Source organism: Podarcis erhardii (assembly GCF_964252035.2).
Source record: "Podarcis erhardii genome assembly, chromosome: 1".
In the NCBI taxonomy this organism is placed as follows: domain Eukaryota; kingdom Metazoa; phylum Chordata; class Lepidosauria; order Squamata; family Lacertidae; genus Podarcis; species Podarcis erhardii.
The window spans coordinates 7,815,049-7,838,305 of NC_138497.1; the positions used below are offsets into that span (position 1 = coordinate 7,815,049).

Below are 23,257 nucleotides of genomic sequence, written 5' to 3' on the forward strand. Positions count from 1 at the left end.
CCGGAAGTAGCCCTTTCTGGTACTTCCGGGTCGCCACGGAACGCAACCTGAAAAAACGTAACATGAAGCAAACATAACATGAGGTATGACTGTAAAATAAAACCTACATACAGCAACAGTGTTTTGAGTTGTGTAGATTCCTATGATGTAAGTCATGGGCCCCACCTGCTAGCCTGCTCCCTCAAATATCACTGGTTTGCTCATTTTTATATATAGGGTGCCTACATTCTGCATGGACTGTTCGCATGGCAACAAGTGCAAATGGCTTGAGATACATACCTATTAGGTCAGTGACGGCCAAACTTGGCCCTCCAGCTGTTTTGGGACTACAATTCCCATCATCCCTGACCACTGGTCCTGTTAGCTAGGAATGATGGGAGTTGTAGTCCCCAAACAGCTGGAGGGCCGAGTTTGGCCATCACTGTATTAGGTCCATAAATGACCATATAGCATATATTCAACACAAAAAACAGGGACAGTTTGTTGTTGACAAAGAACAGCCAAACATATAAAGGCCCCCCATTACCTTCAGTAGCTTAGGGCCTCATCAGCCCTAAATCCTGCCATGCCTCACAGGGTTGTTGTGGGAAATTAAGTGAAGTACCTTGACCCCAGATGGGGGGGGGGGAGGTAGGTTATAAATGCCATAATTAATAAACTCCTGAAAGGGAAAACAAGAGTGTATTTTCCACAACGAGAAGCCTGTGCAGTTTAAAAATCCCCCCTCAGCCACCTTGGGCTCGTCAGTTTCTCCACCTGACCTACCTCACAGGGTTGTTGTGAAGGTAAAATGGGGCAGGACTGGAGGGAAGGTGGGACATAAATGCCAATCAATCAATCAATCACCCAAGGCTATTACCATTATTCATCTTTCCTTTCTATACCAACCGCTTTCTATATTCAAGGAGAAACCTCGAAGCGGTTCGCAGCGCCTTGAAGCCACTGAGGAGACCTAACTGTGTGAGAGAAGAAGAGAGAGACGCGCCGCCGCCGCCGCCTGGCCTCCCTCCTTCCCGCCTCTCTCCCCTGCGGTCGGCAACGGGCGCCCGGGCGGCCATGGAGCGCTGGGCGTGGCGGGCGCTGCCGTGGCTGGTGGCGGGCGCCTGCGGCCTGGCCGTGCTGGGCTACTGCCTCTACTTCGACCACCGGCGCCGCAGCGCGCCCGACTTCAAGCGGAGGCTGAGGGAGAGTGAGTGAGTGGCGGGGGAGGCCTCGCCTTCGCCTGAGGGGAAAGAGGAGGAGCCGCGACTAGGCCCATCCCCGGCGAGGAGGCTCCCCGACTACAACTCCCATCAGCCCCAGCCGGCGTTGCCAGCGGAGGAGGAGGGTGGGAGTTGTAGTCCAGAGGCCTCGGGAGAGAATTGGGCTTGCGAAGGCGTTGGGCCTTACGCAGATACCCTTCCTGGCCCGTCTTAATCAGGTATAGGCAACCTCTGCCCTCCAGGTGTTTTTGGAACTACAATTCCCATCATTCCTGGTCACTGGTCCTGATAGCTAGGGATCATGGGAGTTGTAGGCCAAAAAAATATCTGGAGGGCTGAGGTTGCCTATGCCTGGTCTTAATCAACAATTTGAAAAAAAACAACCCCTCCCTGTGAGGTAGTCCTACAGCTCCATTTCCTAGCACATCTTTTCCTCCAAGGAATTTGAGGTGGAAGGCGTACTCCTTTCCCCATCCCTCCCTGTTTAATATGGGTGGTGGGCACACACTATTATTGCATACGAAACTGCCTGATACCAAGTCACTTGACTGGCTCTCTAGGGCAGTGGGTTTCAAACTTTTTCCACTGGACCACCCTTACACCACACTGGGTTTTTTAATAAGAGTATGACTTGATGCTCTTGCTTTTATTTTGAAAAGGTATCTATCTATATTCTGCAAATAAAAATATAGTATATTTTGATGCTATACTATACACTGAAATGTTTAAAGGTTTCTTCGAGTGTCCTTGAATCTTCCTGCCACACTGGCCACCCTTTCCTGCCACGCACTTTTTTTAAAAAAATAATAATATTTATTAAAGTTTTAAAAATTACAGGGGGGAAAAACAGAGAAATAAGACCCCTTAAACAAAAACAAAAACGCAGAAAAAAAATACATCAGATCGCCTCATTACTAATCTTTCATTAGCTTATTTCCTTGACCTCCTCACACCTCCCTTTTTTGTATTCTAGGTCAATTATCCATTTCAGCAAATCCTTTCCCTCTTTTAAAATTTTTGTCCTGTAAATTGTCTTAATATAATGTAACTTTACTTTTCCTCCTTTCACCAATTAACAGTCAGTTATTCCCAAATCCTTTATATCATTCCTGCTAAAATCATATAATATTATTCCAACATCCTTCTAACAGATATTAATTTTACAATGTTTCTGTAAATAGTCTTTAAATTTCCTCCAATCTTCCTCCACCGACTCTTCTCCCTGGTCTCGGATTCTGCCAGTTATTTCCGCCAGTTCCATATAGTCCATCACCTTTATCTGCCATTCTTCCCGGGTGGGTAATTCTTGTGTCTTTCCTGCCACGCACTTTGAGAACCACTGTTCTAGGGTTTCAGGCAAGAGTCTTTTCACGATATACCTGGAGATCCCAGGATATTCTGTATGCAAGGGTGCATTCTATTAATCTAATCAGCATGTTCGCCTTTCAGTGGTTGTAAAGTAAGGGGAGTGTTTGCTTTGCTTTGTTGGTCAGTATGCTACAGTGAAGGCACACGTAATTGTCATAGAAGGTTATCAGCACTGCAGAATTGCACCCATCAGCTTTAACGTTTGCAGTGGCTGGCAGGCAGGCAACCGCAATGATGCTAGTTGAGTTTAAACATGTCACAGCTCTGGGCTGTTAATTGTGGATACTGACTATTCCATGTTACTCTTACAGAAAGAAGAAAAGAATGTGAAAAGGCAAAAAAGCATGATGCAGAGGTGAAAAATTATGTTTGGTTTCCCCAACATGGCACCTGTAGGCACCATGGCACCCTCAGACACTTGTCTCTCAAAAACTTTAATTTTTGGGGAAAAAAATTGGTTGTGAAAATTGGACTCTAGTACAGTATGATCAAAATAATTCCACCCCCCACAGGATGGGAACCCATTTTATAAAAAGTATACTGTCATTTTTATTTTCAATATGACAAAAGCACCCAGTAGCTACAGGATTTATTTTGCAGAATCTTAGCAGATCCTTGGGAATCTTTTTGCATTTAATTTTTTTAATAAAGTGATAGCCTTTGTGGTTCGATAATAGGATAGGGTATGGAAAATTGGGGTAGAGGATTTTTAGACACTGTATATTTGACTGCAGATAATTTGAAGTCTGAATCATTTTGTCAATTTTCGTAATTTCTATAGCAGTTTTTCAGAAACATCCAGATTTTGGGGAGCAGTGTTGGAATAGAAATGTAATAGAACGTCCTGGGTAAAGATAGTTCAGCCAGTAAAGCATGAGACTTGTGATCTCAAGGTTATGGGTTCAAGTCCCAGGTTGGGCAAAAATTTCTGCACTGCAGGCGGTTGGAATCTATTCCCCTTAGGTCTATGAAATACATTAAGGCTGCACACCTAGGAATAAGTCTCCCTGAATTAAGGGAGGGTTTTACTTCTGATTAGACTTGCATAGGCTTGCACTGTAGCTTTAGTTGACAATGACATTCAAGTAATGAACATGCAGATTAGTTGTGATCCTTCAGCTAAGAATGAAAGTCTTACACAGCTTTTAAAAATTCCAATTCTGACCCATTCTCTAAGGCAGGGGTGGGAATTGTATGCATCTCCGAAGGCCACGTCACAAATACATGGCAAGCGCTTCTAGCAGCAGTGCTTCTGTAATGGTGGCTGGTCCTGTAGATATTTCAGTTTCATATGACAGAGTTTCAGACGATGATATTAATTTTGCTGAATGTTGAAATATTGGTTGAATAATCTGGAAATAGTTCTGCAACTACATAGGCTGTTTACATGCCAGTGCACACGGTGTCTTCCAAGACTGAAGCCTTGTTACACTCAGTGGGTTTACGTACTTAGAAAAATAGGGGCTTCTGCAGAAATGATTCCCAGCACTCAACGCTTAATCTTAGAAAAATACATTTTTGTTTTGTTTTACATTACAGCCTTCGTTCTCATTAGCCTTCAAACTGATTAGCCAATGCTCCATTTTGTTAAGCTGAAAATATGTTTGTGACACCCTTAGTTACGTGAGATGAAAGATACTGCAAAGCTACAAGAGTTCTTTCTGGAAGAGATACAGTTGGGACAGGAGTGGCTGGCAAGAGGTAAGGACAAGAGGAACTGGCTTTTGTGGAATATGCATATATGTGTAGACACACAGTGAGACTATAAATTGCTTGAAAATTATCCATTTCTATTGCCACTTAGGTGGGCAGTAGTAAAAAAAAAGGTAAAGGTAAAGGACTCCTGGATGGTTAGGTCCAGTCAAAGGCGACTGTGGGGTGCTGTGCATCTTGCTTCAGGCCGAGGGAGCCGGCGCTTGTCCGCAGAAAGCTTTCCAGGTCATGTGGCCAGCTTGACTAAAACTGCTTCTGGCACAATGGAACACCGTGACAGGTGCCAGAGTACACGGAAACACTGTTCCCGCCACAGCGGTACCTATTTATCTACTTGCACTGGTGTGCTTTCAAACTGCTAGGTTGGCAAAAGCTGGGACAGAGCAACGGGAGCTCACCCCGTCGCAGGGATTTGAACTGCCGACCTTCTAATCAGCAAGCCCAAGAGGCTCAATGGTTTAGACCATTAACACAGATGAGCCTGATGATCATTTTAACGCACTTCAGGCAAATTCATAGCTGTCTGCTGTTGCTGTTTGTGAAAGGCATCTTGTGGAATATATTACCCATACAAAGCTGAATTGAAAGTTTCTGTTCCTGAATACTGAGCAAAATAGATCTGCTACGATGTCACTGGTTTCCCCTCAAGGCTTGACAGTACAGAATAAAGAATTTAAATGTACATGAAATCACAACCAAGAGAATTGACCTTTTCCTTCAGAAGTAGCTTCGAATTACGGAAAAGACAATGCCTTTATTTGTTGCATTTATGTAATCCATCCTGGGACTGCTTGGTGAAGGGCAGACTCCAATTGCATATAATACATAGTTTGGGACGATCTTGATTTCCGATGACCTCTGCCACTTGTTGCATCCAGTGTTACTGATACCAAAGCCTTTACTGAAATTGGTGCAATTTTTAAAAACCCTGAGCAAAAAGAGGGCTTTTTCCTTCCACTGATCCTTTCACCTGCTACAATATGTAGGAATAGGGCAGCCATACCTCCGGAATTTCCCGGACATAGCCGGGATTTGGCCCCCACAAACAGCATCCGAACGAAAATCTCAAAGCTCAACAACTTTTGTGTCCGGATCTTCACTTTTTGAAACATGGCAACCCTATGAGGGAATATGTTTTTGTCCCAAAGTAGATGGGGTGGATGAAGGGAGAAGAGGAGGGTAGGCAGCAGCATCTTGTGCCTCAGAGTATTTGAGAGGTTCAGGCAGCTACAATTAGTAGCTGAGCTTGTGGGAGCACTAAGAGGTTGATGGTACATGGAGCGCAAATGCTTACTGTAGTTCCAAGGATCACAAATACCTGAGTTTTAGGAGTCTGAATCAATTACAGGAGAACACAACAAGAGCATCGAACACCTAGCCAATGCCATTGCCGTGTGCACACATCCAAACCAGCTAATGCACGTCTTGAAGCACACTCTACCCCCCCATATATTTGAGATGCTTCTGCACAACATTCCATACGCAGTGCAAGTAGGTAGACTTTGTTAACTTTTGAAACGCAGGTGAATGTTGTACAGGAGGCACTGTCTAACCAGAATGGTGTTCAGACATAAGAGAATTTGCCATTCGTGGTTTGTACAGAACCTTGAGATTTCTGTACGTTGCCATGCTGCGACGTGTTTAATTATTACCACAGGCAGGCAGCTAATTAAAGGCTCAGCTTTATTATTTTTTATTTAAAAAAAAAGAATTTGGCAGGAAGGGACTCATACCCAGTAGCAAGGCCTTGGCTCAGCTTGTGGAGAAATGCAATGCGACTTACCATTCTCTGCACTTGTGGCAAAAGTGTTTAAAAATGCTGTTTTAGTGCATTGTGCGCTAAAACTAGTACAGTGGTACCTCGGTTTAAGAACAGCCCTGTTTATGAACTATTTGGTATATGAACTCCACAAAACCGAAAGTAGCGGCCCGGTTTGTGAACTTTTATCTCAGTCTAAGAATGGAATCCGAACGGTGGAAGGACACCGGTGGCAGGAGGCCTCATTAGGGAAAGCGCGCCTTGGTTTAAGAACGGATTCGGTTTAAGAACAGACTTCCAGAATGGATTAAGTTCGTAAACCGAGGTACCACTGTATTGTGCGATTCAGAACTGAACTTTGCCCCATACTTTGCGCTGCAATTTACTTGTTTTTTAATATTAAAATCCTACTCTTTTGAGGTGTTAAGCAGGTGCACACTTGCTTAGCTTCAGCCGTGTTGCAGCTTCCAGTGTTCCCAAGTCATTCACTGGGCCCACACTGCCACGACTTTAAATAAATTAGAATGTTGTCCATGTTGAACTTCTTGCTTAAATCCAAGTAGATTGCTTCCATTAGTCTACTGTGAGTGGTCCACCATCACCCATAAGCTAAAAGACAAAGGGTACCAGCACCTTGGGGTTGCAAAGGTGAGAAGAAAGATAATAACTGAAGGACATAAATCTGTCCATGGGAGGGAAATGAGAACTTTTTTAAAGTTTCGGAACTCAAAAGTTTAAGCACATAAGTACCCATGCCATTGACATGTTTTTCCCCCTCTGCTAGCGGCTTGAGACAGCCCTGAGTGACCAGGATCCTACTGTTGAATGAGAATGTGGCGTCGCACAAGGGGCAACTCTTAAGGCAGGACCTTATGACAGCCTATGAGACTTCATTTCCAAAGACTCTCAGTGAAAACAGTAATTTCAATTTATTTTACTTTGATTAAATAAAAAATAAACCTTGCTTTAGATACTTTGGGATATAATTTTTGGGCGACACGCTTGTGTATTAAAAATTAAGTCATTGTATAAGAAACAACAAAAACTAAAATGTGGTCGTTCCCTCCCCATCTTTAACCTAGTGACGGTCAGAAGCAAATCTGTAAGCCTCCAGAAAAAAGGTGGTTATCAACATTATTTCAATGCACAATAGAAGACAATCTCGGAACAGACTCCATCAGCTCTGCAGCTCCTGGTGGTTTCCACAGTTCAGTTGTTTCCTGAGCTCTTCTGTTCCGAGCTGGTGGATGTTGCCGCAGCAGCGGTGGGGACCAATGCACCTTCGTGTGCAATGCAATCAACGTTGGCACTCCTTCACAAAGGCAGCCCCTGCCTTTTAGCGAGGCTGGCCAAGAAGTCCTGCTTTGGCAGCCAGCGCTTCATTCTGCTGAATGTGGTACTCCTGAAACCTCATAGATATCCTCTGGGTCATTTTTAAATACTTCTGTAAGCAGTGCTCTGAGCAAGTCATCTATATCAAGGAGAGAGAGATGGGAAGAACCCTGTAGTCACTCACATTTTTTAAAAAAATCAGTAATTTGAACATGGAAATCATTTGCGTTTTCACATTTGAACATTACCCTCTATGAAGTTATGGCAATTTAAAAACATACTAATAATATAATGAAAACGTATAATAAACTTTGAGGGTTAAATACACTGCTTCTCTGGGGAAATGGAAAATGGGAAAACTGAACACATATACAGTGGTGCCCCGCAAGACAAATGCCTCGCAAGACGGAAAACCCGCTAGATGAAAGGGTTTTCCGTTTTGGAGGTGCTTCGCAAAATGAATTTCCTATGGGCTTGCTTCGCAAGACGAAAATGTCTTGCGAGTTCCTGTGGGGTTTTTTTCCTCCCCCCCCTTTTTCTAAGCCGCTTAGCCGCTAATAGCGCTAATCCGCTAAGCCGTCAATGGGCTTGCTTCGCAAGACGAAAAAACCGCTAGACGAAGAGACTCGCGGAACGGATTCTTTTCGTCTTGCGAGGCACCACTGTATTTACCACTTTGGCAAAGCTCCCCTTTTTAGTTTACCACTGAGCTGGAATTTTAACACAACATTAACTCGGTTTTGAAGCAGACAACCCACATTAGGGAAATAGATAACGTTTATCTGTCTCTGTCATTCAATGCTTTCTTTGCCTTCCAGTGTTTGATGACAATGTCATTCACTCTAGCACATAACAAATAAGGGAGCTGTATGAGTGACTATCATGGACTCTTGGACTGATCCAGCAGGGCCCTTTTAATGTTATTCAATCCAATTAATATCTAACCTGAGAGCCACACGAACAGAAGAGCTGCATCTCTTTTGAAATGTTTGGTTTAGCTAGCTTTCTTGATTAACGTGCAAATTTACACTGAAGTTCTACCAGGTACAAGCCCAAAGGGCATAGAATAGCTGCATACCTCTTCTGGCTTGACTTCTCGGCTGGTGAAATCTTTCACACAATCCAGGAAGCAGGTTTCTGTCAATTTGTTATATGTCCCAAGAAATTCCTTGAACTGTTAATAAATCAAGAGAGATCTTCAGAACTAGGCAGATCCTTTATTTTACGGGTGGGGAAGCTCTTTCTGTGGGCCAATTGTGGCCTGGGATGCCATTTTCTTTACACCATATACATTTGCCCTTTAGCTGACATCACGGGTGACATCAGCAGATGAGCGTGAGAACCAGGTTTAATCCTGCATTGGCTGCTCGATAGTATTTCTGGCAAGGAACAGGTTTGCACAGCCAAGGCAGGAGGATTTAATCCCTACTCATCAGCTGAATGGTGATTCAAGCCCTCTGCAAAAGCACCTTTTGTAGCAGCTCATGCATGAGAGATACTTCAAAAAGGCTTTTGCAGAGGCATTAACACAGCTCATAACACAAACTGGACACAAACAAGGAAGGGGGAGATTTAGAAAAGCCTTCACAAGTCTCTCATCTTCTCCTTCAAGTCCCCAATGCTGGAAACTTAAAAGTGGGAAGAGGGGGAGGCTCGCAAAGCCTTTTCCCCATCTACCCCCTCCCGCTTCAAGTCTCTGATACAGTGGTATCTCGGGTTACATACGATTCAGGTTACCAGACTCCGCTAACCCAGAAATAGTACCTCAGGTTAAGAACTTTGCTTCAGGATGAGAACAGAAATCGTGCTCCGGCGGCGCGGCAGCAGCAGGAGGCCCCATTAGCTAAAGTGGTGCTTCAGGTTAAGAACAGTTTCAGGTTAAGAACAGACCTCCGGAACTAATTAAGTACTTAACCCGAGGTACCACTGTATTGGGGAACTTCGGCTGGGGAGGGCGGGATATAATAAAATTTATTTTTATTATTATTATTATTAATGGAGGAAGGAGCAAGACTTGGAAAAGCCTTTCTTTCCCTTCCTCCACAGGGTGGAGCTACCTCTCTCGTCTCCCAACAGGGGTTAAGGGTAGAGAGAAAGTGTCTGGTCTTGTCCCCACTTTATAAGGTAGAAAAGGAAGCCAGCAGGGTTCCCAAGCACCTTCTGCTACTTGGCAAAGCACCAGAACTTTATTCCCACTTTCCCCACAGCAGCAGTAGGTGCAAGGGATTCTGACAGGTGTACAAGGGCTGTCTACCTGTCAATAATTTGCTGGCATAATGATATCATGTGACTGACATTTGGGTAGTCATAACCACCTGTCAAATTTGGTCTGACAGGCCGATCCTGATAAAGATCTGGCCTGTGGAGCCCAAAAGGCTCCCCACTCCTGCTTTATTTGAAGAATTAGCCCACAAGGGGTAGGCAGCGGCCACATGCATCCGAGGGAAAGGAACTTAACATAGCATATAATGAGCATCAGCTCTGTGCTGATAAATACATTATTACATACAGCTATTAGAACCATGCAAATTGCCAAAGTGTTAGGTACACCGACATTTTAAAAGCATCATTTGGAGCTACAGCATTTACCTGCTTGATCTGATCAGATTCTGATATTTGTCCAGCCATATTTTAGCGCTCCGATAACTGCCACCTAAAGTGAACACAAGACGTATACATCAACAATCATTCTGAAACGTTTATGCCTGAAATGTAATACATAGCAGCCGAAATCTTGTTCATTTTTTGGGGGGGAATATATGTTCTTGGAAGCCTTTGCTGGCTACTAATACCATTTGTATTATTTTAACTACCCACCTAGCAACTGCTGTTTTATTCCAAATTTTGTAATCTTCTTGTATTCTCGTGCACAACTTGGTTATTATATATGGAAGGCAGTATACAAATATTGAATATAAACACCCCCAGTGAACTAAGAAATACAATGTGGGAGAACTCTGCTGCAATATATGGCTATGCACAGAAAGAAAAGTATGTGCAATTGTGGGGCAGCAATTGTCAGTCAGGTCTCAGGGTGTGGCCTCAAGGCATGTGTGGCCACCACCTTCTTGAAGCAAAGCAGGTTGGGGCTTGGATGAGTAACTACCTGGGATCCACATGCATACTGCCTTGGGTTCCATGATGAAAATAGGTGAGATATCAAATAAATATTGATACAAATAAGTGGGAATGCTTATCATGTTTATCAAGTTTATCTTCCGGCAGCCCTGTACGGGTTCTTTCACAAGTTGGGGGGGGGTTGCCTTTACATGTAAAAAATGTAATACACATGTGCAGCACCACACACTTCCTAACCACAGCTACAATATGGCAGCAGGTACACATTTTCCACCCATAATTGTCTGAATCAGTGATCTCATGTTTGACTTTATTTTTAAGGCAGAGGCTTTGAAATACAGAGATATGCAGCGTGCCCAAGGTGGGATTTGAGTTCAGGCTTCCCAGATGCAAGCCCCACGGCTGCTTAGGTCCCACCCCAAAGTGAAGGGCATGTAGTGTTAGTTTTGAGCCAGCCAAGGTCATGCTTCCAACCTTTCCTCCTCCTTAGAGGGAAATCAGCAGGGAACTCGTAAGCAGGGAACCCAGAGGCGCCCCCTCCTGGCTTCTTTCTCCCTCTCCCTTTCACCCCAGGGTTGCCACCTACCCCTGGGTCCACCTACGCCCCTGAGAAGAACCCTGCCCCGGGTTGCTTTGGGAATCCATGCAACCAGAACTCTACAGCGGGATTTCCTCTCCCTGTTAAGAGAGGCTCCACCTGGCAGATTTACCATGGGGAACCCGCTATTAAAGGCACAGGCGCAGTCCTGATTGAAGAAGATGGCAACCCTGTTCAGCGCCTAGGGCCCTAGGGTCTCCCACGCCCTTCCTTTCCCCACAAACTCATCTCCCCCCGCAGCCTGCGCTTACCGCAAGCACCGTCTCCCCTCCCCGGGCTCCCCAATGCTCCTTCGCCCCATCTTACATTAACCTCGTGCCGGAGACGAATCAGCGCCGGCGGACTCTAGGATAGCTTTACCTTCCATCTGCCGCGCGGGGTGCGTCGCCCTAAAGGGTCCCCCGCGCCCTCCCCTTTAGAAACAGCCTCCCTCCCCCGCCCTCTGCGCACACCCGAGTCGTTTCTGGTCCTACCCCAGCGACGCGAGCCTGACAAACTCGAGAGAGCGGGCGGGGCCTGAGGGCTTCGGCAGGTTAGGCGCGATAACGAGAGAGAGAGAGAGCTTAGGAGGGTGGGGCCGCTTGCGCAGTGGGGTTAGTTTCTACCCGGACTCTCCTTCCAGTGGCACAGACCAAGCGCGGTCGGGCGGGGAAAGAGGCGCGAGAGGGAGGCGGCCGCGTGCGGATGATGGGCGTGGGTTGTGCGCATGCGTGCTTTCCCTTCTCCTTTTAAAATAAGCGGCGCACGCGCGCTTAGCGTCCGGCTCTCTGATTTGTTTGGAAGGCGCAGGAAGGGGCTGGGCTCAATGTGTCCGTTTGGGAGCGGCGGGAGCCCCGGTTGGCGGGGCTGCTGTTACCATGGCAACAGGCGGTGCTTCCCGGTGGGTGGCTGTGAGGGGGGAGGAAGGGAAAGGGAGGGGGGTCTTCGGGGGGGGGGAAGGATGGAAGGTGAGCTCCAGAGAGGCAGAGCTTTGAGGGGGGGGACCCCCCTTCGCCACCTCTTTCCCTGCACCCGCTTTTATATACATGTAATATAAATGGGGCACCGGGGGGGGGGAGGTTATTGTTTTGTGTTCTATGTGCTTTTATTTGTTGTTGTTTTCTAGTCCTTTAGTCGTGTCCGACTCTTCGTGACCCCATGGACCAGAGCACGCCCGGCACTCCTGTCTTCCACTGCCTCCCGCAGTTTGGTCAAACTCATGCTGGTATCTTCGAGAACACTGTCCCACCATCTCGTCCTCTGTCGTCCCCTTCTCCTTGTGCCCTCCATCTTTCCCAACATCAGGGTCTTTTCCAGGGAGTCTTCTCTTCTCATGAAGTGGCCAAAGTATTGGAGCCTCAGCTTCAGGATCTGTCCTTCCAGTGAGCCCTCAGGGCTGATTTCCTTAAGAATGGATGCGTTTGATCTTCTTGCAGTCCATGGGACTCTCTAGAGTCTCCTCCATAATTCAAAAGCATCAACTCTTCGGCGATCAGCCTTCTTTATGGTCCAGCTCTCACATCCATACATCACTACTGACTGCCCTGTGATCTTCGGATGAAGGGGCAGTGTGCAAATCTATAATCTATTTTTTCTAGAAAAAGAGGTGCCAGAACTCTTCATGAACACCTCCTTTTTCTCTTAGAAAGGCATCAGCACGCACCTGACAGGCTGTCCGGAACTGAGTTCCAGCAAGTTCTGGCTGGGGGGAAAAAGCCCTGAATCAACATCATCATCATCATCATCATCATCATCATATTATTATTTGTACCCAGCCACCTTGGGCAGCTTTGGACAAATATCAAAGCATAATAAAGCATCAAACATTATAAACTTCCCTAAACAGGGCTGCCTTCAGATATCTTCTAAAAATCAGATAGTTACTTATTTCCTTGACATCTGATGGGAGAGTGTTCCACAGAATGGGACCTGGTTCTGGGTAGCTTCACTTCTTGCAGTAAAGGAACTGCCAGAAGGCCCTCGAAGCTGGACCTCAGTGTCTGAGCTGGACGATGGGGGTGGAGATGCTCCTTCAAGTGTACATTTGACAGTGAAACAAACAAAATAAGGGAACTTTCAGATGGCATACCTCTGGATACAGGCAGCACTGGATTTACGGCAGTGTGGGCAGGCAAACAGAATTTTGCATTTGACAGCCCTAGGTCCGGTGAAGCCTAGAACAGTTCTTTAATTCTAAAGTGTTTGCATGCTTTGGACCCCTTGTGTTCATCTTGGGGAGATGACATTTTCCTTGTGGTTCAAGGGATTGAGTGCCTTTATAGACGAATACCATGTCTTCCTTCCCCAAGGAACTTGGAGGTAATTATTGCCTTCTGTGAAGCCATCTGAAATTGTCATAACCCATGTAGAAGTAGAGGAGCATAAGACTCTTGCACCTTTATCCACATCCCATTTCAGGATCTCTGTTAACTCTGCAACCTTTGCCGTATAGGGATATGGCAGAGGGGGAATTGTGTCTCTGTGAACAACAGCCTTGCGATCCCTCCATACAAGTTGGTTGGATCACAGTTTAGTTTCTTCTCTGTAGAATGTCATTTCAGATAGACTTAACAGTTGCCTACTGTGCATGTTTTTCTTCTGTAAACAAAACATCCCTTGTCATACGAGGATGACATGCAGTACCCCTTTGTTTATATGGGTGAAGGGGGTTGTCTTTTGAGCATCTTGTACGTTTTGTCATAAAATGTACATAAATATCATGGTGTTCCGTTGCGCCAGAAGCAGTTTAGTCATGCTGGACAAATCCTGGCTCTCTTGGCCTGAAGCGAGATGAGCGCCGGGCCCGTAGTCCCTTTTGATTGGACTTAACCTTCCAGGGCTCCTTTACCTTTACCTTCAATTTTGTCATAGTCACAGCAATAAGTGATTGATATCCTAATCCTTGCACCTGTGTTCCCCTTTCCTCCATTTGCTATGTGTGAAATTGTGGGTCATCTTGTGTTTTGTTTCATAGAAACTGACGCCTGTGCCGTGAGCTCTTAATGGAAGTGGAAGAGACGTCTGGTGTGAGCAAAAGTTATTCTGATAGCCTCACTGCTGGTGACATTCTCATCCGCTCCACCAGCTTCCCCATGAAAAAGAAGCCCATTGACCCTCGGACAGCTGTGTCCGCTGACAGCAAGCCTGCTGCTTGCACCAAGAAAAGAATACGCATTTCTGTGAAGAAGCTTCGGGAAGTGCCTCCACCCCGTCGTCCAGAATGTGCTGTGTTGACGGTTGATGGTGCAGCTGATATTCCACCAGCATTGTTGGCCAACAAACCTGCATCTCATAAGCCAACAGCAGCAACTTCTGGAGATGTAATGGAGGGTATGTCTGTAGCCCTGTGCAGTTTTTATTTCTTTGAAGTTAATCAAAAACTTCATTTGTTATCGGTTGTGGTTTGTCTGAGGCTGTTGTCTCTCTGTAGGCCATAACTAGTACAGACTCTGTCAAATAAGTTCACTTAGCTGACGAGGAAAATGTCCAGTAAATTATGAATGGAGGTCCTCAACTCCCCATCACATTTATTTATTCAGAGCATTTGTAACCCTCTCTAGAGCCAAAAAGGCTTCCAGAGTGGCTTACGTGAAATCAGAACAAGGTGTCCCTAACCGTGGGCTTACATATGAACAAACAAATCTATCTATATCTATTTGATCACATCTGGTTTTGTCTTCTCTTACTTTGGCTTTGCATTATCTCTGCATTCAGTCCTTTTGGTGACAGATTCACAGCCATTCTAACCACCTTTACAGTGGTACCTCGGGTTACATACGCTTCAGGTTACAGACGCTTCAGGTTACAGACTTTGCTAACCCAGAAATAGTACCTTGGGTTAAGAACTTTGCTTCAGGATGAGAACAGAAATTGTGCTTTGGTGGCGCAGTGGCAGCTGGAGGCCCCATTAGCTAAAGTGGTACCTCAGGTTAAGAACAGTTTCAGGTTAAGAACACACCTCCAGAACGAATTAAGTTCTTAACCCAAGGTACCACTGTACTGTGGTTTATCTGAGGTAAGAGAGACTTCCTAGTATGAGGCAGCTATAATAATAATAATAATAATAATAATAATAATAATAATAATATATTTGTACCCTGCCCATCTGGCTGGGTTTCCCCAGCCACTCTGGGCGGCTTCCATAGAAACCAAAAATACACTAAAATATCACAGATTAAAAACTTCCCTGAACAGGGCTGCCTTAAGATGTCTTCTGAATGTCAGGTAGTTATTTATCGCTTTGACATCTGATGGGAGGGCGTTCCACAGGGCAGGCGCCACTACCGAGATGGCCCTCTGCCTGGTTCCCTGTAGCTTTGCTTCTCGCAATGAGGGAACCGCCAGAAGGACCTCGGCGCTGGACCTCAGCGTCCAGGCAGAACGATGGGGGTGGAGACGCTCCTTCAGGTATACTGGGCCGAGGCCGTTTAGGGCTTTAAAGGTCAACACCAGCACTTAGAATTGTGCTCGGAAACGTACTGGGAGCCAATGTAGCTATGTCCTTAGAACACTTGAACATAAGAACAGCACTCCCCCGTGGTTTCCAGCAACTCATATTCAGGAGCAATACTGTGAGGCAGAGCATAGCCTCCATGAGTTTCTAGGTCCGTGGGCAAACATTGTTAAGTTAAACTGCAGTTGTATTGCCAGGCGTGCTGTGGCTTTTCAGTTGCTCCAAGTGGGTGTAGATTGGTTGAGTGATTCTGGAGGATTTCAGTGAAGACAGGACAATGTTTCCTGTTTATCTTAACAGATAACCTACATTAACCTACATTACAATGGTATGTGTTGATGGCATGTACAGGCTCTGTAGTTTTCTTTAGTACTCTGCTTATAGGAAGATTGCTTCCTCGGAGAGACAATGCCCCTGTGATTCTGGACAGATAGAAACAATAGAGCATGTGCCTCTCCAGTGCTTATATTATAGAGACATCCGTACAGTGGTGCCTCGCAAGACGAAATTAATCTGTTCCGCGAGTCTCTTCGTCTTGCGGTTTTTTCGTCTTGCGAAGCACGGCTATTAACGGCTTAGCGGCTTTAAGAAAAATGAAACAAACTCGCAAGAACTCGCAAGACATTTCGTCTTGCGAAGCAAGCCCATAGGGAAATTCGTCTTGCGGAACGACTCAAAAAACGGAAAACTCTTTCGTCTTGCGCATTTTTCGTCTTGCGAGGTACCACTGTATTAGCCTCATCTCCCCACTACTCCACAAGTACCCAGTGCACACAAGACAATTCTATACCTCCCTGCTGCTTTCAGATACCAACCCTGCTACAACATACAGTGTTGCCAGGTTCTGCACAGTAGCGTTCAAAATTCGTTGGTTGATGACCTGCGCCACAAACTAGATTTAACGAACGCCCATATTAGAGTGCTTTGTAAATTGATAGTCATAGCCTTTTATATACTAACCTTTTAAGCGCTTCCACATCCATTTAATGCTCCTAACCCTTCTTTTAGCTTCTTTTAGATTCTTACCGTCTTTTATATATACCTTTTCTTTTAATAATTTTAGCTTTCCAAAATGTTTTACAGATTTTAAATGATTGTACCCCACCCTACTTATGCTGCTCTATGACCATAATAAAGGTTTGATTGATTGATCATTGCTTGCAAGTATGAGCGCTATAAGCAAGATAGCAGTTAATCGATATATAACCCAGTGAATTGATATTTCTTCTAGGTATTGCAAGCAGGTATAGCGGTAGACATTCAGAACTACTGTCAACTAAAAAAGATAGCAAGCCCTCAGAGTTATCTTCAGAGGTAAGCACAGTGGTATTCTGTTCTTCGGTCTATAGAGGATATTTCATATGCTTGTTCCCATACACCTTGCTTACCAAATATCAGAAGACTGTCCATTTGTATTTCTCTTTTGTGTCTGTATTGCAACCACCCCCCAAGATGAGTTTTATCAGCTTCACAGTATTGTAATTCTGAAGTTACTGCTGTCAAACGAAATATTTTGAAAATGTTTCTGGGTGCTTTTAAGGACTTGTAATTTGTGGTAGCTGAGACAAAATTGTTCTGCCTTTTTTTTTTAACTTCATTGTTTCCCTCTCCTTTTACAACCTTAGTGTTTCATTTTCTTAAACTTCTCTGCAAACCATGTTTAGAAGCATTTAAAAACAGCAACAACTGAGCTGTTAAGATGTTCGCAGCCTGGCAGTTGTACTGGAGGCTTTGCGGGTCAAATATTGTCGATTAAATATACCCATTCAGCATATCAGCTATATATTCTATATATTTGGCACATAAGGGACAGTTAAATAGCAATAAAACCAGAGTCCTTAGGACCTTAAAAATGAACAAATTTATTGTGATTTAAGCATATGGCATAATAAATTTCTGAGTTGTTAAGATGTCACAATACCTTATTTGCTGCAATAAATTCACAATGCTACCCTCTGGAATTAAATAAGTGTGATTTTCGTTGAGAAATATAAAATACATGAAAGATTATTTTATATATATCTCTTACCTTCCCGTCCCTCCCTCCCCGCCCCCCAGCAGGCTTATTCACACGACACTGGAGTACACATTCCTTCGCAAGTAAAAGAGGATGGCAGCAGACAAAAAGGTAATGCAACTCACTCCTTTGCACTCTGAAACTAGCAATGGTGTTTATTACTAGGTAAATGTGCATAGGAGTGCAACTTTTGTTCCTGCTTTTATTTGTATTTTGGGGACAATTTCCCCCATATTTCTGGGTATTTTTTAAATACTGAAGATGAAAACGAGCATTTATCGAAGTAGTCAAGTACACAAAAGGCATACAGCGGTAACAGTGTTGGGGACGTGAATGCGGGAAAGGAAGAAGTCAACACTTCCGGGTTCTTTTGAGGCAACGTCTGGGTTCTTTCCATCTTTCCCTACTATAGAAGCTGGCAGAGAGGGAGGGCAGATGTCATTTGGGGGGTAGAGGGACAGCATAATGGACACCACAGTCGCTCAGGCACAATGTAAATTAAGTTTCATAATTGATCAATGCAGCAAAAATTCAGTGGCTTCATGTGATATTTTTGTCCATAACTTTTAGGTATGACTTGAGCTGTAACCAGTTAAAATCTTAGTGTTCTAATTTTGCTGCAATGTGTGCCCAACAGTAGTTGTCCGGAATCCCCTTGAAAGCAGGGTTTCGGTTACAGAATTAGAGAAATTCCAGATTCAAAATAAAGCCTGATCTCCATAAGTTCTCGTATTAAGATGATGATAGAAATTTCAAATCCTGCCCTTCCTCCCAAAATTGCCTACGGCAGCGTATAGCAAAATGTTATGTTCTGTGTGAGGTTGGGATGAGGTGACGTGTGAGCCCAAGATCTGATCTCCCTCTGTGTAGAGATTCTGATGATAAGTGGTATCTGAACAGGCCTTTGTTTTCTTTTCGTAAGGTTGTGCTTTGTGAGCATCTTAGATTCCAATGAGTACAGTTTCTTCTTCTTTTTTTGTTCCACATTAGCTGACATGTTTATTTCCCAGTATGATACTGGGCAGAAGGAGGCTGTAAGAGCTGTGTTCAAGCAGAGGTAAGGAAGCAAATGTTTACTGTATACTTGATTCCATCTACGAATTCCTTCCCTCTTTAATGGCTCAAAAGTGTTACTGCTGTCTACTAATATGTTGGGGACACAGTGGGTGGAATCGCTGGAGAAAACTGGCAGCATTGCAAGCTTCTTGGATTTGGATTTGATATCCCGCCTTTCACTCCCTTTAAGGAGTCTCAAAGCGGCTAACATTCTCCTTTCCCTTCCTCCCCCACAACAAACACTCTGTGAGGTGAGTGGGGCTGGGAGACTTCAGAGAAGTGTGACTAGCCCAAGGTCACCCAGCAGCTGCATGTGAAGGAGCGGAGACACGAACCCGGTTCCCCAGATTATGAGACTACAGCTCTTAACCACTACACCACACTGGCTCTTCTTATGTAGGGATCCTCTTATGTGCTGCACCACTGAGCTTTGTATGCAGGTGCCTTTCTGCCTAGAACCCTGGAGAGCTCCTGCCAGTTGCAGCAGCCCAGGGGCACATTTGGAAATACAGTCATACCTCGTGTTGCGTTAGGTACATGTTGCGTCTTTTTGGCTTGCGAACACGGGAAACCCAGAAGTGTATACTTCCGGCGTTCTGTGCGCTTCACACATGTGCAGAAGCAGTCTATTTCGCTCCGTGCTTGCGCAGAAGCACCACTCTAGTTGCGGACTTTTTGGGGTGCAAACGGCACCCCGGAATGGATCGTGTCTGCAACTAGAGGTACCACTGTATTAAAAAAAAATGAAGTGGCCTCTCCAGGGTGCAAGCCTGGGCAGTGTGTCTGGAGGTCCTGAGCTGCCCTGATGACAGACCCCCCTTCTCAGCCTTGCTGATGTGGTCCAAAGGAAAGGAAAGCAAGATGTTTGGTGCCAGCTTGGTTGCAGGAGTTGCCAGAAGGCGGTGTACAAGGCGTCACCTAACTGCCTTATGGGCTCCATTCTGTATTTGTGCGTGGTTTACTCCCAAGCTCTTTTTCTTCTCCCAAAGTTGTCCTGCAAGGCAGCGGGTTACTGCATGAGCACTACAAAATACCCATTTTACTGAAGTCAAATTTGTGATATTAGGAACTATCCCCCAAACAGAAGCCCAAACGCAAAATAAAACACAGCCAAAAAGAGCAGGCGATCTACAGACTCAAAATTTAAAAAAAGGCAGGGGGTGTACTTTGAGGCTTCAAGAAGTAGACCGATTGTAGAGTTCGAAGAGGATCATCTAGTCCAACCACTGGAATGCAGGAATCCCAACAAGTACTATGTCCTGGTGTAAAACATCTTACTTCATGTACCAGGTTTGAAGTGACATTAGTTCACTGAAAATACTTTTGGGGGGGCGGAATGGCTCTTACAAAAGAAAATAATAAAAACACTTTTCCATGCCTGTTTTGTATATTTAGAATTCAGACTGTTCCTGTATTTAAAGAAGTGAAGGTCCAACTGCTGGATGATGTATGCTCTGACAAAAAGGACAGTACCAAGTCAACACAAAGCGAGATAGAGTCGGCTACAACCATCGCAGCTGCCACAGCAGCAGCTATAGCTTCTACAGCCCCACTTTTCAAAGTAAGTAACTGGCATCATTATTTATTTGTTAAAAAAAATATTCCCTGCCTTTCCCCTCCATTAAACAACTTGCAAATATTTTAAAAAATGTAAACAAACCTTCGTAAGCTCCCTGTGAAAACTAAACCCTCCAAGATTTTTTCTTGGGGGGGTGTTGAAAGGTGCATGCATGTGTGTGTGCTGGAAATGGAATTTAGATCCTGTTTTCTGAAAGCCTGAATTCCCTTTTTAACAAACAGATCGCTTAGAAATTGGTGGGTAGCCCTCCAGTTCCTTGGACCAGGCTCAGCCATGTTAAAGGGCAGCTTTTCTTGCAACCCAAGGACAACCATCTAGGCTTGAGGGGGAGAAGTTCTGGCCTTCACAACTTTTGGCTTGCGTCTTTCCCTCCAGGTCCAGAGCGACTTGGAAGCAAAAGTGAGCTCTGTGTCCGAAATGCTTACCAAGTTGCAGGAGACCGACAAACAGCTGCAGCGTGTTGCAGACCAGCAAGCCATCTTGAAGGCTCAACAGCTTGAGGGGCCCGCTTGCCATCAGAGAGTCGGCGAACTTGAAAAGCAGATGAATCAGTTCATGGAACAGCGAATTCAGCATCTGGAAAATTTGCAGCAGCAGCAAATGAATATTCAGGTACTGGCATTATTGTTATTGTTGTTGTTGTTGTTATTATTATTATTATTATTATTATTATTATTATTTTATTATTTGTACCCCAGCCGGAGCCGGGCCTAGGATGGCTAACATCATGAAACTAAGACAGTATACAAAGAGCATAAGAACATAAAATCAGGCAATCAATTAGTTAAAATACATCTTGAAATTAGTTCAGAGCAAAATCTGGACAGATGATGATCCATGGGTAAAATTGAGAGTGGTTAATATTCTCCAGAGCCAGCTGTTAACACTGGTCTTATAATATAAAGGACCTGTGAGCGGGCTAGGAGGCCTCTTTAATGCTTGTTCTTATACAGAAAGAAAATAATCAGATTGAACCCCGACCAAAGGCCTGGCAGAACAGCTCCATCTTGCAGGCCCTGCAAAAAGATGTCACGTCCCGCAGGGCCCTAGTCTCTTGTGAGAGAGCATTCCACCAGGCCAGGGCCAGCCACGACCCAAAAGGCCCTGGCTCTGGTCGAGGCCAGTCTAATCTCCCTGGGGCCTGGGATCTTCAGGGTGTTACTATTTGCAGACCTTAAGGTCCTCCGTGGGGAATACCAGAAGAGGAGGTCCCATAGGTACGAGGGTCCTAGGCCATATAGGGCTTTAAAGGTTAAAACCTTAAACCTGATCCTGTACTCCACCGGGAGCCAGTGCAGCTGGTATAGCACTGGATGAATGAGCTTCCCCGCCGTAGCATTCTGCACCCGCTGGAGTTTTGGGGTCAGTTTCAAGGGCAGCCCCATGTAGAGCTGGTTACAGTAGTCAAGTCAAGTGACCATCGCATGGATCACCATGGTGAGGTCAAAATGTAGAACCCTGCTGTTTCATTTCATGAGAATATTCTGTACATCACCCGTGGCTAAAATTTTTAAATGTAACTGCATTAAGGGAACTTATTTTGGTTTACTGTGCCTTTATGTTGCTCACCTTATGCTGCTGTCGTTATAACCTATGCATATTAACAACCCATGGTTGGATCCCAAGGAAAGAGGGCTGGTGGAGGCCAACTTAGCTGGTCCCACCCGATTCAGCAGGCTCTGGTGGGGAAGGGGGGAAGCAGCTTTTGCAAGCCCACCTCTGCACGCTTTTCTCAAGATCCAACCCACAAAAACACACAGAATGGCACCCTTAGGAGGAGATATACTGTTCCTGTATATGCTCCATAGGGTTGGGGGAGGGTACCCCCAGAACAGATATGGGGTGAGGAAGCAGAGGGGGAGAAAGGTAAAGGGACCCCTGACCATTAGGTCCAGTCGTGACCGACTCTGGGGTTGCGCGCTCATCTCGCTCTATAGGCCGAGGGAGCCGGTGTTTGTCCGCAGACAGCTTCCGGGTCATGTGGCCAGCCTGACTAAGCCGCTTCTGCGAACCTTTACGCAAAGAGAAATCCTTGCACTGACAGAACCTTAGGCTTAGCAGTGCAGTGGTACCTTGGGTTAAGTACTTAATTCGTTCCGGAGGTCCATTCTTAACCTGAAACTGTTCTTAACCTGAAACACCACTTTAGCTAATGGGGCCACCTGGTGCCGCCGTGCCGCCAGAACACGATTTCTGTTCTCATCCTGAAGCAAAGTTCTTAACCTGAGGTACTATTTCTGGGTTAGTGGAGTCTGTAACTTGAAGCGTATGTAACCCGAGGTACCACTGTACATTGACTGCAACCTTTAATAAATAAGCTTCTTGACCTTCCACCCAAAGGAGTCTGGGGTGCCAAGCAGAATAACAGGCTAACAGCACATTATAAATAAATAACTAAAACACTTGGAAATGGTCGAATTTCCTCGCAACTAATATTCTCAAGATTGCCAGGAACGGTACCTTTACCCCATCAAATAGCTGGATGAACACGCATGTTTAAAAATTCCGCTTGAATGTCAGCGTGGTAAACAGAGGCACCTCATCAGGGAAGACATTCCGCAAATGGGGAACTGTTTCCAAGAAGACCCTTGATTAAAGGGAGGGAGGTCTTTGGAGTCTAGGGCTAAGCTGGAGGCCATGTGGGCAGCCCATAGAGGTGGGCAAAGCCCCTGAGCTACAGGCAAGTATTTATGATATTTTCTCTGCAACTGATACAGTCTTTTTGTGCACGGAAGTTCTTGCCAAGCTATTCCTGTGTTTGAACTGAAACCTCTTTCTCCTAGTCCCGTTTGATTAGCTCTGCACTGAACTCGGGTGGCTTTCAAGATGTCAACACAGCAGCTTCCAAAAGAACGGCAACACATGCCATGAATGCAGGGAAGCCTCTTACTGACCCTATCTCTGCTCATCAGCATGGTTTTTTCCCTTCCAACGCCATACCTCCACAAGGTGAGAGGCATTGGGTTGCTCTGATTCGCATAGAACTGCAAAGCAGTTAAAATTCAGTTAAAATTGTGTGTTTTCTAGCTCTTGTCATCTTCAATTTAAGACTCCATAAAAAGTAGACCAGGCATGAGATTAGGATTGCTTAATGCCCCAAAGCAATAATGGCAAAACTAATTC

The 23,257-nt window shown here is 45.1% G+C and overlaps 3 protein-coding genes across 8 annotated transcripts in view; 2 read left to right on the forward strand and 1 right to left on the reverse strand.

Moving 5' to 3' along the window:
• Positions 1-835: 835 nt before the first annotated feature.
• TOMM20L (translocase of outer mitochondrial membrane 20 like) lies at positions 836-7,013 on the forward strand. The gene is made up of 5 exons (XM_081866966.1): positions 836-1,189; positions 2,882-2,925; positions 4,190-4,271; positions 5,632-5,774; positions 6,827-7,013. Exons 1-5 carry the CDS (start codon positions 1,057-1,059, stop codon positions 6,869-6,871), a joined length of 447 nt encoding a protein of 148 aa, XP_081723092.1. The 5' UTR covers positions 836-1,056; the 3' UTR covers positions 6,872-7,013.
• On the reverse strand, positions 6,953-11,668 carry TIMM9 (translocase of inner mitochondrial membrane 9). Of its 3 annotated transcripts, none has more exons than XM_081867309.1 (4): positions 11,524-11,668; positions 9,964-10,027; positions 8,453-8,548; positions 6,953-7,513 (listed from the first exon to the last, which is right to left on the reverse strand). In XM_081867309.1, the coding sequence occupies exons 2-4, from the start codon at positions 10,000-10,002 to the stop codon at positions 7,379-7,381; spliced, it is 270 nt and encodes an 89-aa protein (XP_081723435.1). In that variant the 5' UTR covers positions 10,003-10,027; positions 11,524-11,668; the 3' UTR covers positions 6,953-7,378. The 3 variants fall into 3 exon arrangements, with proteins under 3 accessions (XP_081723435.1, XP_081723434.1, XP_081723433.1); XM_081867308.1 differs by lacking the exon at positions 11,524-11,668 and adding an exon at positions 11,302-11,351; XM_081867307.1 differs by lacking the exon at positions 11,524-11,668 and adding an exon at positions 11,039-11,153.
• An 88-nt stretch (positions 11,669-11,756) lies between these two features.
• The window catches only part of KIAA0586, a 73,438-nt gene continuing 61,937 nt past the window's right edge, over positions 11,757-23,257 (forward strand). For 3 of the 4 annotated variants that reach the window (XM_081858400.1, XM_081858403.1, XM_081858402.1), the window contains exons 1-8: positions 11,757-11,930; positions 14,004-14,359; positions 16,714-16,796; positions 17,541-17,610; positions 18,490-18,556; positions 19,951-20,116; positions 20,510-20,746; positions 22,918-23,083. In XM_081858400.1, the coding sequence (XP_081714526.1) occupies positions 14,032-14,359; positions 16,714-16,796; positions 17,541-17,610; positions 18,490-18,556; positions 19,951-20,116; positions 20,510-20,746; positions 22,918-23,083 (1,117 nt within the window). In that variant the 5' untranslated portion in view covers positions 11,757-11,930; positions 14,004-14,031. The remainder of the gene's footprint in view (positions 11,931-14,003; positions 14,360-16,713; positions 16,797-17,540; positions 17,611-18,489; positions 18,557-19,950; positions 20,117-20,509; positions 20,747-22,917; positions 23,084-23,257) is intronic. The other variant, XM_081858401.1, reaches the window with a different exon arrangement.

Excerpts from the sequence above, each read along its gene's own strand:
- TIMM9 (XM_081867309.1), bottom strand. The coding sequence starts at position 10,002 with ATGGCTGGACAAATATCAGAATCTGATCAGATCAAGCAG. Across the intron at positions 8,549-9,963 it reads AATCTGATCAGATCAAGCAG|TTCAAGGAATTTCTTGGGAC; the intron begins GTAAATGCTGTA and ends ATTTATTAACAG. Across the intron at positions 7,514-8,452 it reads GAGAAGTCAAGCCAGAAGAG|ATGACTTGCTCAGAGCACTG; the intron begins GTATGCAGCTAT and ends TCCTTGATATAG.
- TOMM20L (XM_081866966.1), top strand. The coding sequence starts at position 1,057 with ATGGAGCGCTGGGCGTGGCGGGCGCTGCCGTGGCTGGTGGCGGGCGCC. Across the intron at positions 1,190-2,881 it reads CAAGCGGAGGCTGAGGGAGA|AAAGAAGAAAAGAATGTGAA; the intron begins GTGAGTGAGTGG and ends TTACTCTTACAG. Across the intron at positions 5,775-6,826 it reads ACATTCCATACGCAGTGCAA|CGGCTTGAGACAGCCCTGAG; the intron begins GTAGGTAGACTT and ends CCCCTCTGCTAG.